At 43.0% G+C, this 13926-nt stretch overlaps 1 protein-coding gene across 1 annotated transcript in view; it reads left to right on the top strand.

The window, feature by feature from the left end:
* The window catches only part of ADAM12 (ADAM metallopeptidase domain 12), a 583999-nt gene that overhangs the window by 522653 nt on the left and 47420 nt on the right, over positions 1–13926 (top strand). The window contains exons 18-19 of the mRNA XM_040437739.1: positions 2911–3019; positions 4322–4457. Coding sequence (XP_040293673.1) covers positions 2911–3019; positions 4322–4457 — 245 coding nt within the window. The remainder of the gene's footprint in view (positions 1–2910; positions 3020–4321; positions 4458–13926) is intronic.

Here is a 13926-nt window from a genome sequence, read left to right as displayed (position 1 = left end):
GACAGCATCTTCCCACATTAGATGAATGTATTGTGACGGATGTAACGACCAATTAACTAATACCAAAAAAGTTAATACAATTTTCTTAAAGGGAACCTGTCATCTGGATTTGATGTATAGAGCTGAGGACATGGGTTGCTAGATGGCCGCTAGCACATCCGCAATATCCAGTCCCCATAGCTCTGTGTGCTTTTATTGTGTAAAAGTGTAAAAAAAACGATTTGATGCATATGCAAATTAACCTCAGATGTGTCCTGTACGTGAGATGAGTCAGGGACAGGACTCATCTCAGGTTAATTTGCATATGTATAAAATCGGGTTTTTTTACACAATAAAAGCACACAGAGCTATGGGGACTGGGTATTGCGGATGTGCTAGTGGCCATCTAGCAACCCATGTCCTCAGCTCTATACACAAAATCCCGGTGACAGGTTCCCTTTAAGTTACATGTTGTGATTTATTCTATTTTATTTGGCGGACTCGCAACTTTTTCTGACCCATGATCCTGTCTTTGACCTAACATGTTTCCTACAGTACATGGCATTGTTTGTTTCTCTGTATTCTTTTATAATACTTTCAATAAAAACTGGATTATTGAAAAAAATATATATATATATGGCAGACTGAGGTTAGGTTACCAGGTGATGGACTGGGTCCGTCCCCTAGTTTATTAGTAAGGAGTTTAGTCTGAAAGCTACAGGAAGGATGTGTGTGGAGAGTTCCTGCAGATTCTAGTGTATATTGAGAAGAAAAAAAGGCAAGAAGCAATATGGAGAATCACAATACATTAGTAAGTGCCTTGTATTAATTTTCTCTACACAATAAATGCCATTTGCTGAAGTGAGAGACAACCCCTTTAAGTTCTCTTCTCCACTGGTTTTTCGTCATGCAAATAATCTGCAAATCTAGATCCCAGTGAATCATTTCCATCATCTCTGTATGAAATCATCAAAGTGCTACTTCTAGAGGTGTGGAGACTTTATCACCATAGACCATACACATTGCTCAGTCCACACCGCAAGAGCTTAGGGGTTTGTATTAGAGCAGAATTGCCCTTTAAAAGCCTTGTCCCATAATTTATCCAACCCTGCTCCAAGAATCCGTGTACCTTTAGCGGTGACTAACAGTCTAGGGCAGTGATGGTGAACCTTCTACAGATTGAGTGCCACTTCTGGCACCCATGCCATATGTACGCCACCACTGGTCTAGTGTGTCCGCCAATGTATGAAACGTAAGGAGCTTCTTGTGATACTTATGTTCTCATAAGGACGTGCCCAGGCTCCTAAAAGAGCAAATTAGGTATTTGCTTCAGAAAGAAAGAAGTTGGAAATATGGGTTTTGAAATAAATTCTAAGCTGGACAAATTTTCATGAGCAATTTTACATTTAAAGGTGGCAAAAATTTTGAAGTCGATGAAATATTCTAATTTTTCCAGTGCCAGGTAACAAAGCTGGATGGTGCACAGAATAAAAGTGGAATACAACCAACATTTTATCTAGATAACACAATGATTTGCAGTCTGTACCTGTCCAGCTTTTGTAGAATTCCAGCTCCAAGCCTGTTGCTATAGCCCAGACCTCAGGGTATCTGTATTGTAATGTTATGTTCTGCCATGTACTCTAGCAGAAGAGCTATGGTTGGCAGGAACAGAGTTAACCATCCTTCTTCTCCCCTCTTGGTAGGAGTGGGCTGGTCCTACTTCCTGCCAGAAAGGAGATAAGAAGCTGAGACAATGGAGATAGGAAGCTGATGTATGAGCTCCTACTCCAAGAGACTGATATCATTCTCCTATGAGACCCTTACTCCAGGAAGATTACAAGAATCGAGATATAGCTTTCCCAAAAGCTACAGCAGATACATTCAGAAGAATGACCAGCAAAATTCAGTATTACAGACCCTGCTGCCAGTGAGGGAAAACAGGCCTGACACTCATCACCTAGAATAACCACCAAGTCATAATAACTTCAAGCCACATAACCAGCCACGGAACCTCATCATCTGGTGCCAGAAACACCATGACACTGCACCTTATCAGGGCCACTACCACTCCCATCCTCTGCACCTGCTCCTCAGTGGCTCATTGCACTGTGCTGAGGATTGTAGTTTCCCAATAACTGGACACATATAAGTTGCAGACCAATGAAGTAGTGCTGAGATAATGCATGGGAGGATATATACACGATGGGAGGATGCGACCAAGCAGACTGAGAGTTCCTGAAGGAAAGGTGGTGACTCTTGAGACAGCAAGAGCTAACCTGGCACTAGAGACAGCTCTCTGCACAAGCTCTGGTGATAAATGTCCATGAGCAGTGACATCACTGGGGCTTCCAGATGTATATAATTAACATTAGCCAGGATATGACATGAAACAGCCAGACGTAGGCCAAAAGCACACTCTATAGGCCTCCATTCGGCAAATGAAGCCAGTATGGACACGTTGATCAAATATGTTGGGAGGTCTTTTGGCATACATTATAAATCTAGAGCAGAAATTAGATGTGAACGTGGACTAAAAGTGTTCCCTCATGTCTTAATAAGTCTGTTAGAGTAAGATGCACCAAAATTAAGAGGTGCACACTAATTAATAAATGCACCCGAAACAGCATATGCAGTGACCCAGCTACTAATGGACCCTGAACTGCCGATTGGCATAAACTTCGGCCAATTGAGTAAAACAATGTATACCACACAGCAAGCAAAATGCCATATGTACAAGTGAACATGATCCAAAGATGGTGGCAGGTGTATGGGGGAGCCAGGAGGAATAGATGTTGGCCAATCCAACAGCTATTGAAAATATATGGTCACCTTAAAACAGCATGAAGATAAATGTTGTATATCTGCCATTGAAATACTGTATGTATTAATAGTAAAAAAAAAATGACCTTAACTTTTGATGCTATGTTCAAGGTTTGTAATAATAAGAAGAATTGTCACTGTGAAGCTGAATGGGCACCTCCATATTGTGACAGGCCAGGTTATGGTGGTAGTGTGGACAGTGGACCTGTAAGAGTTTCAGGTACGTTACCTTTTTTACATTAGTTTATACTCTTCATACACAATAGACAATAGATTTTTGTTTATGGACCCAGCCTTTCCAGAAGATCCAAAGCAATCTAATCTCTATAGAGGCTTCCAGACAGTCCCCCAAAATCTGCTGCTGGAATAAGTCAATCATCTCCAGCTTCCGTCAGAAAAAAAAAAACAGGATCCTGTGAAAAACAGATCCTGAGTAGGGATGAGCGAATCGACTTCGGATGAAGCATAATACTTCATTCTAATACTGTACGGAGCAAGAGCTCCATACAGTATAAGGGTACTTTCACACTAGCGTTTTTCTTTTCCGGTATTGAGTTCCGTCCTAGGGGCTCAATACCAGAAAAAAACTGATCCAATTTTATCCTAATGCATTCTGAATGGAGAGCAATCCGTTCAGGATGCATCAGTTCAGTCCCTCTTACGTTTTTTGGCTGGAGAAAATACCGCAGCATGCTGTATTTTTCTCTCCGGCCAAAAATTCTCAACACTTGCAAATACCGGCATTAATTTCCGTTGAAATGTATTAGTGCATTCAAATTGCCGCATTGACGGATCCGTTCTTCCAGTCCGCGCATGAGAAAAATTTATATCGGATCCGTTTTTCCGGATGACACCGGAGAGACGGATCTGGTATTTCAATGCATTTGTCAGACGGATCCGTTTGCGTCCGGATTGCCACAAGTGTTAGGTACCCTTAGAATGCATTAGCTCCGATGAGCCGAAGTTATTACTTTGCGAAGTCTCACGAGACTTCGCAATATAACTTCGGGAATATATTTCTATGTAAAAAAAAACATTTCCTGAACTCAGGTTCGGTTCCAAGATGCCACTTGGAACTGAACCCGAGTTCGGGAAATGTTTTTTTACAGTAGAAATAGATTTCTGAAGTTATTAAGTAATAACTTCGGCTCATCGGAGCCAATACATTCTAATACTGTACGGAGCTCCCGCTCCGTACAGAATTAGAACGAAGTATGCAAATCGACTTCGGATGTTTCGCTCATCCGTAATCCTGAGCATCAGTTATGCACACTTGGCATCCGTTTGAGCCATTCCTGTCTGAGATCCTGCATGCAGCACCTTTTTTTTTTTTCATGCAGCAAGGATCTTAGACAGAAATGGCTGAAACAGATGCCAGAAATACGGAATATGAAACCATAATGTGAACACATACTTGTGCAGCTACCTTATCTGCACAGAATATCCGTCTTTACCCTTTATTCACTGGAAATTCATTTTTGGAAAACCGTATAATTATGACAATACACCATTTGTTTTACAGATCACAGAGGTTTAGTGATTGGAGTGCTGGTGACGATCTTCTGTATAATGGCTGCTGCCTTCATCCTATACCTCAAAAGAAGGACTGTATTTAGATGGATTTTTGCAAATAAGAAGACCACCATAGAAAAATTAAGGTAAGTAACCATGGATGTGTGCTTAGGAAGGATGGCATTGTATTGGATATTTTTAGTCCTTAAGGGATCTTTTGATTGTGAGAGCACCGGAAAGTAAATCTATTTATTTATTCTATGCACTTACAGTACAGACCAAAAGTTTGGACACACCTTCTCATTTAAAGAGTTTTCTTTATTTTCATGACTATGAAGGCATCAAAACTATGAATTAACACATGTGGAATTATATACATAACAAACAAGTGTGAAACAACTGAAAATATGTCATATTCTAGGTTCTTCAAAGTAGCCACCTTTTGCTTTGATTACTGCTTTGCACACTCTTGGCATTCTCTTGATGAGCTTCAAGAGGTAGTCCCCTGAAATGGTTTTTACTTCACAGGTGTGCCCTGTCAGGTTTAATAAGTGGGATTTCTTGCCTTATAAATGGGGTTGGGACCATCAGTTGCGTTGAGGAGAAGTCAGGTGGATACACAGCTGATAGTCCTACTTAATAGACTGTTAGAATTTGTTTTATGGCAAGAAAAAAGCAGCTAAGTAAAGAAAAACGAGTGGCCATCATTACTTTAAGAAATGAAGGACAGTCAGTCAGCCGAAAAATTGGGAAAACTTTAAAAGTAAGGGCTATTTGACCATGAAGGAGAGTGATGGGGTGCTGCGCCAGATGACCTGGCCTCCACAGTCACCGGACCTGAACCCAATCGAGATGGTTTTGGGTGAGCTGGACCGCAGAGTGAAGGCAAAAGGGCCAACAAGTGCTAAGCATCTCTGGGAACTCCTTCAAGACTGTTGGAAGACCATTTCAGGGGACTACCTCTTGAAGCTCATCAAGAGAATGCCAAGAGTGTGCAAAGCAGTAATCAAAGCAAAAGGTGGCTATTTTGAAGAACCTAGAATATGACATATTTTCAGTTGTTTCACACTTGTTTGTTATGTATATAATTCCACATGTGTTAATTCATAGTTTTGATGCCTTCATAGTCATGAAAATAAAGAAAACTCTTTGAATGAGAAGGTGTGTCCAAACTTTTGGTCTGTACTGTATATAGCACTACTATATTCTGCAACGCTTTACAGACATTAGCATCTAACTGTCCCTAATGGGGCTTACAATCTAAGGTCCCTATCAGTATGTCTTTGAAGTGTGGGAGGAAACCAGAGAACCCGGAGGAAACCCACGCAAACACACAAAATTGTGGTAAATCATCTGTCATGTGGCCTGCCTCTGCACCACACACACTTTTCACTTTTAAAAAGTGTCAGCAAAACAATAAAAAGTGGAAACTTTGGTGCAAATTGTGGCTTCTGCAAAAATGTATAATTTGTATATGCCTGAAAACCGGTATAAATGGCTTAGTAAAGTCCTCCAGTGCGTCTATGGCAGACCTGAACAAATATTTGCCAGGTTTAGGAGCAAGTTTTAAAAGTTAGGGACAGAGACTCACTGTGGGGCCCTGTTCACACTGCAAACAGCGATGTGTGAGCCTACAATACAAGAGTTTTGTACCTGCCCCCCAGTAGTCAGAATAGAGCAAACTTAAAGGGGTTTTCCAGGATATTAATATTGATGACCTATACTCAGGATAGGTCATCAATATCAGATAGGTAGGGGACCGACACCAGGCACCCCCGCCTATCAGCTGTTTGAAGAGAAGACTGCGCTTGTGCCAGCAAAGCTTTCCCTTCATTGATTATCTTATCGCCGTCAACATCGCAGCGGTGAGCAGTGTAAGTAAAAGCCGTCCCTTTCACTTCTATGCGGCGGCTCTGTAGTATATACCTGTATAGGAAGGAGACGTCCCATAGATGTGAATGGGACGGCTTATAAGTACACATTTTCACAGCAAGCAGGTAAACAATGAAGGGAAGGCAGCGCTTGCACAAGCGCAGCCTTCTATTCAAACAGCTGATCAGCGGGAGTGCCGGGTGTCGAAAGCCCCACCGATCTGATATTGATGACCTATCCTGAGGATAGGTCATCAATATTAAAATCCTGGAAAACCCCTTCCCCAGTAGTCACAGCAGTGCCTCCACTTCCCTATTAGTCCCAGCAGTGCCTCCTCTTCCCCAGTTGTAACAGCAGTGCCTCCACTTCCCCAGTAGTCACAGCAGTGCCTCCACTTCCCCATTAGTCCCAACAGTGCCTTCATTTCCCCATTAGTCACAGCAGTGTCTCCACTTCCCCAATAGTCCCAGCAGTGCTGACACTTCCCCAGTAGTCCCAGCAGTGCCGTCACTTCCCCAGTAGTCCCAGCAGTGCCTCCACTTCCCCAGTAGTCACAGCAGTGCCTCCACTTCCCCAGTAGTCACAGCAGGGCCTACACTTCCCCAGTAGTCACAGCAGTGCCTCCACTTCCCCAGTAGTCCCAGCAGTGCCGCCACTTCCCCAGTAGTCACAGCAGTGCTGCCACTTCCCCAGTAGTCCCAGCAGTGCCGCCACTTCCCCAGTAGTCCCAGCAGTGCCTCCACTTCCCCAGTAGTCACAGCAGTGCCTCCACTTCCCCAGTAGTCACAGCAGTGCCGCCACTTCACCAGTAGTCCCAGCAGTGCCTCCACTTCCCCAGTAGTCACAGCAGTGCCTCCACTTCCCCAGTAGTCACAGCAGTGCCTCCACTTCCCCAGTAGTCACAGCAGTGCCTCCACTTCCCCAGTAGTCACAGCAGTGCCTACACTTCCCCAGTAGTCACAGCAGTGACTACACTTCCCCACAAGTCAGAGCAGTCCTTCCCAAGGAAGTATTTAAAGCAGTTACCTCTTCCCCTGTAAGTAGGAAATCCATTCACTGCCAGCAGTTACAGGGACACCCCATTTCACAATGGATGTAGCATCTTTCCTCTGTAAAGACGACGTACTGCAGGGCGACCGGGTCTTGTTCTAGTCTATGGATCTGTAAGGCTACTTTCACACTGTCAGCAAGACTTCCAGCCTGCTGGAGCTCTCTGGATCCAGCATTGCCAGACAGTACCACAATTTTCGCCGACCCCATTGACTATAATGGGGTCTGGCAGAGACTTGACTGCTATGTGGAAAATATGCTGGGAGTTGTGACTCGGCTGGACAAATACCGCTGCGTGTGGTTGTTATCCGCGGTTGTTATCCAGCCGATTCACAGCATTGTCTCCTGGAACCGCCGGCCGCAACGCCCGGCCACAGGTGTGAAAGAAGCCTAACACTGTCTCTTTGGGACTTCATATGCCGTGCAAAAGGCCTTGCCAGCTTAAGTGGCAAGTAGTAATTGAATTACAATAGGATTTGAGGGAGACCGCACAGAAGGCAGACAGTTAGGCACATTTTATTCTGCGAGGAGAAACATATGTTATGGCAGGTTTTCTTGTAGGAGGTGATTTTTCCTCTTCAAAAACATGGTAGTCTGCTGTGTGATTTTTTTATTTGCACTGTATGCAGACACATACAGTCAGGTCCATAAATATTGGGACATCGACACAATTCTAACATTTTTGGCTCTATACACCACCACAATGGATTTGAAATGAAACGAATAAGATGTGCTTTAACTGCAGACTGTCAGCTTTAATTTGAGGGTATTTACATCCAAATCAGGTGAACAGTGTAGGAATTGCAACACTTTGCATATGTGCCTCCCACTTGTTAAGGAACCAAAGGTAATGGGACAATTGGCTTCTCAGCTCTTCCATGGCCAGATGTGTGTTATTCCCTCATTATCCCAATTACAATGAGCAGATAAAAGGTCCAGAGTTCATTTCAAGTGTGCTATTTGCATTTGGAATCTGTGGCTGTCAACTCTCAAGATGAGATCCAAAGATCAGTCACTATCAGTGAAGCAAGCCATCATTAGGCTGAAAAAACAAAACAAACCCATCAGAGAGAGAGCAATAACATTAGGTGTGACCAAAACAACTGTTTGGAACATTCTTAAAAAGAAGGAACGCATCGGTGATCTCAGCAACACCAAAAGACCCGGTAGACCACGGAAAACAACTGTGGTGGATGTCCGAAGAATTCTTTCCCTGGTGAAGAAAACGCCCTTCACAACAGTTGGCCAGATCAAGAACACTCTCCAGGAGGTAGGTGTATGTGTGTCAAAGTCAACAATCAAGAGAAGACTTCACCAGAGTGAATACAGAGGGTTCACCACAAGATGTAAACCGTTGGTGAGCCTCAAAAACAGGAAGGCCAGATTTGAGTTTGCCAAACGACATCTAAAAAAGCCTTCATAGTTCTGGAACAACATCCTATGGACAGAGGAGACCAAGATCAACTTGTACCAGAGTGATGGGAAGAGAAGAGTATAGAGAAGGAAAGGAACTGCTCATGATCCTAAGCATACCACCTCATCAGTGAAGCATGGTGGTGGTAGTGTCATGGCGTGGGCATGTATGGCTGCCAATGGAACTGGTTCTCTTGTATTTATTGATGATGTGACTGCTGACAAAAGCAGCAGGATGAATTCTGAAGTGTTTCGGGCAATATTATCTGCTCATATTCAGCCAAATGCTTCAGAACTCATTGGACGGTGCTTCACAGTGCAGATGGACAATGACCCAAAGCATACTGCAAAAGCAACCAAAGAGTTTTTTTAAGGGAAAGAAGTGAAATGTTATGCAATGGCCAAGTCAATCACCTGACCTGAATCCGATTGAGCATGCATTTCACTTGTTGAAGACAAAACTGAAGGGAAAATGCCCCAAGAACAAGCAGGAACTGAAGACAGTTGCAGTAGAGGCCTGGCAGAGCATCACCAGGGATGAAACCCAGCGTCTGGTGATGTCTATGCGTTCCAGACTTCAGGCTGTAATTGACTGCAAAGGATTGCAACCAAGTATTAAAAAGTGAAAGTTTGATTTATAATTATTATTCTGTCCCATTACTTTTGGTTCCTTAACAAGTGGGAGGCACATATGCAAACTGTTGTAATTCCTACACCGTTCACCTGATTTGGATGTAAATACCCTCAAATTAAAACTGACAGTCTGCAGTTAAAGCACATCTTGTTTGTTTTATTTCAAATCCCTTGTGGTGGTGTATAGAGCCAAAAATGTTAGAATTGTGTCGATGTCCCAATATTTATGCACCTGACTGTATATGTGAAAATTCTGCTCTGTGCTTACCATTAGGTACACAAACACATATTAGTCATTATTAATGGCTCTGCAGGCGTTTCATCTTAAAATAAAATGTTTATTTCCAAGGTAATAAAATCATTGGATGCAGCAGATGGGGCTTAATGGGATTGTCTGGCCTAGGAGCTGACAACCACAATGGTCCACTCCTAACCTGTGCCCCATTAAAAAGAAAACACCTGTCCTAGGCCGGACAACCCCTTTTAGATTTTTCCGGTCATTTCTGTTTGAAGACTGCTATCATAGTACTTGTCAGCTAACGGACAAGAAATACACTTACAGTATGCTCGTATGGATCCATAATATGGTGTCCAAAGAATTCCACATGTCACCAGTTTTATACGGTGGAACAAGGAAGTCTAGGTCTCAAAGATTGCATGAAAGTTTGCAAGAAAAAATGGAGGCATCTTCCTTTGGTTATTTGCTCCAAGAAATTGATTTATGGGAAGAATACGGTGCCTCATGGAGGCACCATACAGTGGGCCATAGAGTGCCTACAGGTCTGTATTTAATGGCAATGGTGGAAAGTGGAGGTTCAGAAGTATCCATATAACAAGGCCACAAAGGTGTAAACAAACCTCGGAGGATCTTGACCAACATTTGAGATACCTGGATCCCTCATTAACAGGGACTTTTGGCTCAGTCAAGCAATTCTATATATTCTATGGAGGTAAAAAGCTGCTAAATGTTTCTATCAAAAGTCTCAGCAGATGTCAACAAGCCAACATTGGGCTGGTTTGCAGGATCTCCTCCAACAAATGTCTAATGACTAAAAGTAACTTCAGCCTGGTTTGTGGGCCTATAGAAGTTCTTCCAGTCTTACATCTTAAAGACTACAATGTTTTTTTTAATTCCCAGTGGCCTAAATACCAGCCACATATTCTCCAGTACCAACCACTATAATGCCACCGACATGTCTTTTCCACAGTCCTGTCATTTGTGTCACAAGAAGGAAGATCGTGTAACTCGTGTTCCTGTGTCAATCTGCATATGATATTGTCTTCCTGATAGTGATAGATCAATTCTGTTGGGATAGGAGTTTTACATTCCTGGATGGTCCTGCTGATTCCAGTTTTAGAACGGACAGGGTTTCCCAGACTTTTTGGCCTCAGGGAACCTCTGGAAAAATATCTTATCTCTCGACCCCTACCAATAAATTATTTTACAAAAGTGGTTTCCTCATACTAGCATTAACACATCTGCAGACTGTAATGTTCCAGATTTAAATGATGCAACTGTAATGCTGCAAGACCCCCAAATGAATTCAGATTCTAAACATCAGACCCCAAACTAAATGAAAAATCCATACTGCAATATTAATTTAGACCCCAGATCTCTAAATTAAAGGGGTTTTCTGAGATTTTAATACTGATGACCTATCCTCAGGACAGGTAATAAATATCTGATCGGTGGATGTCCGACACACAGGACCTCCACAGATCAGCTGTTTGAGAAGGCATCGGGACTCCCGTGAGCACTGCTGCTTTCTCTCTGCTTACCAAGCACAGCGCCGTACACCGTATAGTGGCTGTGCTTGGTATCGCGCTCAGCCTCATTCACTTCTATAGTGCTGAGCTGCACCTAGGCCACGTGACCAATGAATGTGTCACTGGCCTAGAAAAATCTAAGAAAAGGCCACTGTACTACTGCAAGTGCCGCTGCCATCTCAAACAGCTGATCAGTGGGGGTCCCGGGTGTCAGACCCCCATCGATCAGTATTAAAATCTCTGAAAACCCTTTTAAGTTAGAGCCTGCACCAAGCTCTGAATTTAATTCAGACCCACAATTTAAGACCACAGGCCAGACCCCCAAATTTACTTAAGACCCAAGATCAGACTCCTAAATTCATCAAACCCAAGATCAGACCCCCAAATTAATCAGACCCAAGACCAGATCTCTAAAAATTAATCAACACCACGATCAGACTCCTAAATTAAACAAACTCAAGCTTAGACCTCTGAATTAGTTAAACTCCAGATCTGAAGTTAAATTAATCAAACCCATAAATTATTCAGACAAATAATCCAGAGCTCACACCAAACCCCTAATTTAAATCAGACCCCAAAATTTCAGACACTAGCCCAAACCTCAAAATTAATTAAGGCCCAAGATCAAACCTCTAAACTAATCAAATCCAAGATGAGACCCTTAAATTAATGAAACCCTTGGTTAGACCCGTAATTAATCAAACCTCAGATCAGGTGCTAAATTAATCAAACCCCTAAATTAGTCAAACTTCAGATCAGAACGCTAAATTAATTAGGCCCCTAAATTAATTGCATCCCAGATCAGACCCCAAGATTTCCTCAGAGACCACACCAGACCATTAATTGAAGACACCAGATCAGATACCTAAATTCAAACCCAAGGTCAGACCACTAAATGAATCAAACTCCGTATCAAATGCTAAATTAATCTAATTGCTAAATTAGTCAGACTCCAGATCAGACTCCTAAATTAATCAGGCTTCTAAACTAATTAGACCTAAGATCACACCTAAGAACACCACAATTTTCTATGACCAGGACCAGACCTCTTAAGGCTTCTCTTGTCTTCAGGGCCCTGGCATGTACAGTACATAGTCAGTGTCATGGCATTGTACCGTATGTAACGCAGCAGTTTCCTGATGCCAGGCTTTTTTCGTACTGTGCATGTCACCAACTTGCGGTGACTCACCCAATCTGCATATATCCACAGGCAGTGTGTGGTACCACTGCTGGGAATGCTGGTTTAGAAGATCCTTCATGGCTGCATTTTACTTTCTCCATTGGTATTAAACAGATTTATATGGGAATCTGAACCAGAGATTAATAAAAACCCTGATATTTGTAGAAGTACTTTGGCAACAATTACTGAATTTTAAGAATTTGCAAACGATCCTACAGCTTCTCATTAATGTCGAGGCCTCAGCCTATAGTTGTCTCCTCCAGGCCATTGATCTGATTGTACTTCAGTGTTGTAAGTCGGTGGCACATGGAATTTGGATGTAGACAGCCGGTCATTGTCCTGCAAGGACATGAATTTTCTTATAAAGATGTGAGCCATAAGATATCATCTGTTATTTAATTTGTAATTAAAGAATTAAGAATTAGATTTGCTTCAGTTGAAGGGGGAGTTCAGGCGTGGTGGAAGAAATCTGATGGTTGTCTGAAGCCTTCTCCATCCCAAAACGTCCAAAATACCTTTGTATAACGATATTGTCTGTCTGGTTAAAAGGGGTCTGTCAGCAGTTTAGACCTCTCAAAACTGCTGACAGAGGTAGACAAGTAAGAGGTAAAGCAGTTTAAACACGTCTTGGTGGGTGCTCATGCTTCTAGCATGACCAAGGTGGAAACATTTTAAAAGGACATCTGTCATCAAGTTTGTACCTATAAAAACTGGCTGACCTGTTACATGGGCGCTTAGCAGATGAAGGCATCTGTGTTGGTCCCATGTTCCTATGTGCCCGCATTGCTGAGAAAAATGATGTTTTAATATATGCAAATGAGGATCTAGGAGCAACGGGGGCGTTGCCGTTACACCTAGAGGCTCTGCTCTCTATGAAACTGCTGCACCCTGATTGACAAGGCCATAATCATGTTTACACTGCCTGGTCCTGTGAATCAAAGTGCAGAAGGCGCAGCAGTTGCAGAGAACTGAGCCTGTAGGTGTAATGGTAACGCCCCCGTTGCTCCTAGAGGCTCATTTGCACATATTAAAACATCATTTTCTCAGCAATGCGGACACATATGAACATGGGACCAACACAGATGTCTTCAGCTGCCAAGCGCACAAGTAACAGGTCAGCCAGTGTCATAGGTACAGATCTGCTTACAGATGTCCTTTAAGGCCACGGTAATGCAATCACAAGTGCCACGGTGGTGGTCTAACGGGGGCAGAGAGCTTGTGACACTGCACTTAGGAACTCTCCCCATGGCATTTGCAATTCCAGTAATGGGAGCATTAAAACGCTTTTGCCTAGGTCATGCAAGAAGAATGGGCATCCACCCAGGTAGTGTATGTACTTTTACCCCTCCCCTATCTACCTCTGCCAGGGGTCAAACTGGTGACAGACTCCATTTAACCTAAGGAGTCCTCAAATTCACGATTCTCATGTTTTTGCCATCTTTTCCATTTTCCCTTTAAACCACTTTAGATATTACTATGCTAAAGTGTGTGCTTGATTTATGAAGAATTAGTGGTTGATGCTAGCCAACTGGGTGTGCCCCATCCCAGGACACCCTGCCCCCCCCCTCCCCAAACTCTTCCTTCATGGATGCAGATATTGTCAGGACTACAGAAACAGACGGGCTGGCATAGCACAACGAGCCACGATGTATCGGTAACTTCTGAGATATCATACCCCTGAATTGTAAAGCGCTGCGGAA

The sequence above is a fragment of the Bufo bufo genome, chromosome 6, assembly GCF_905171765.1.
Source record: "Bufo bufo chromosome 6, aBufBuf1.1, whole genome shotgun sequence".
Classification (NCBI taxonomy): domain Eukaryota; kingdom Metazoa; phylum Chordata; class Amphibia; order Anura; family Bufonidae; genus Bufo; species Bufo bufo.
Note: the sequence above shows the minus strand (reverse complement) of the source record. Positions and strands in the feature narration are given on the sequence as shown.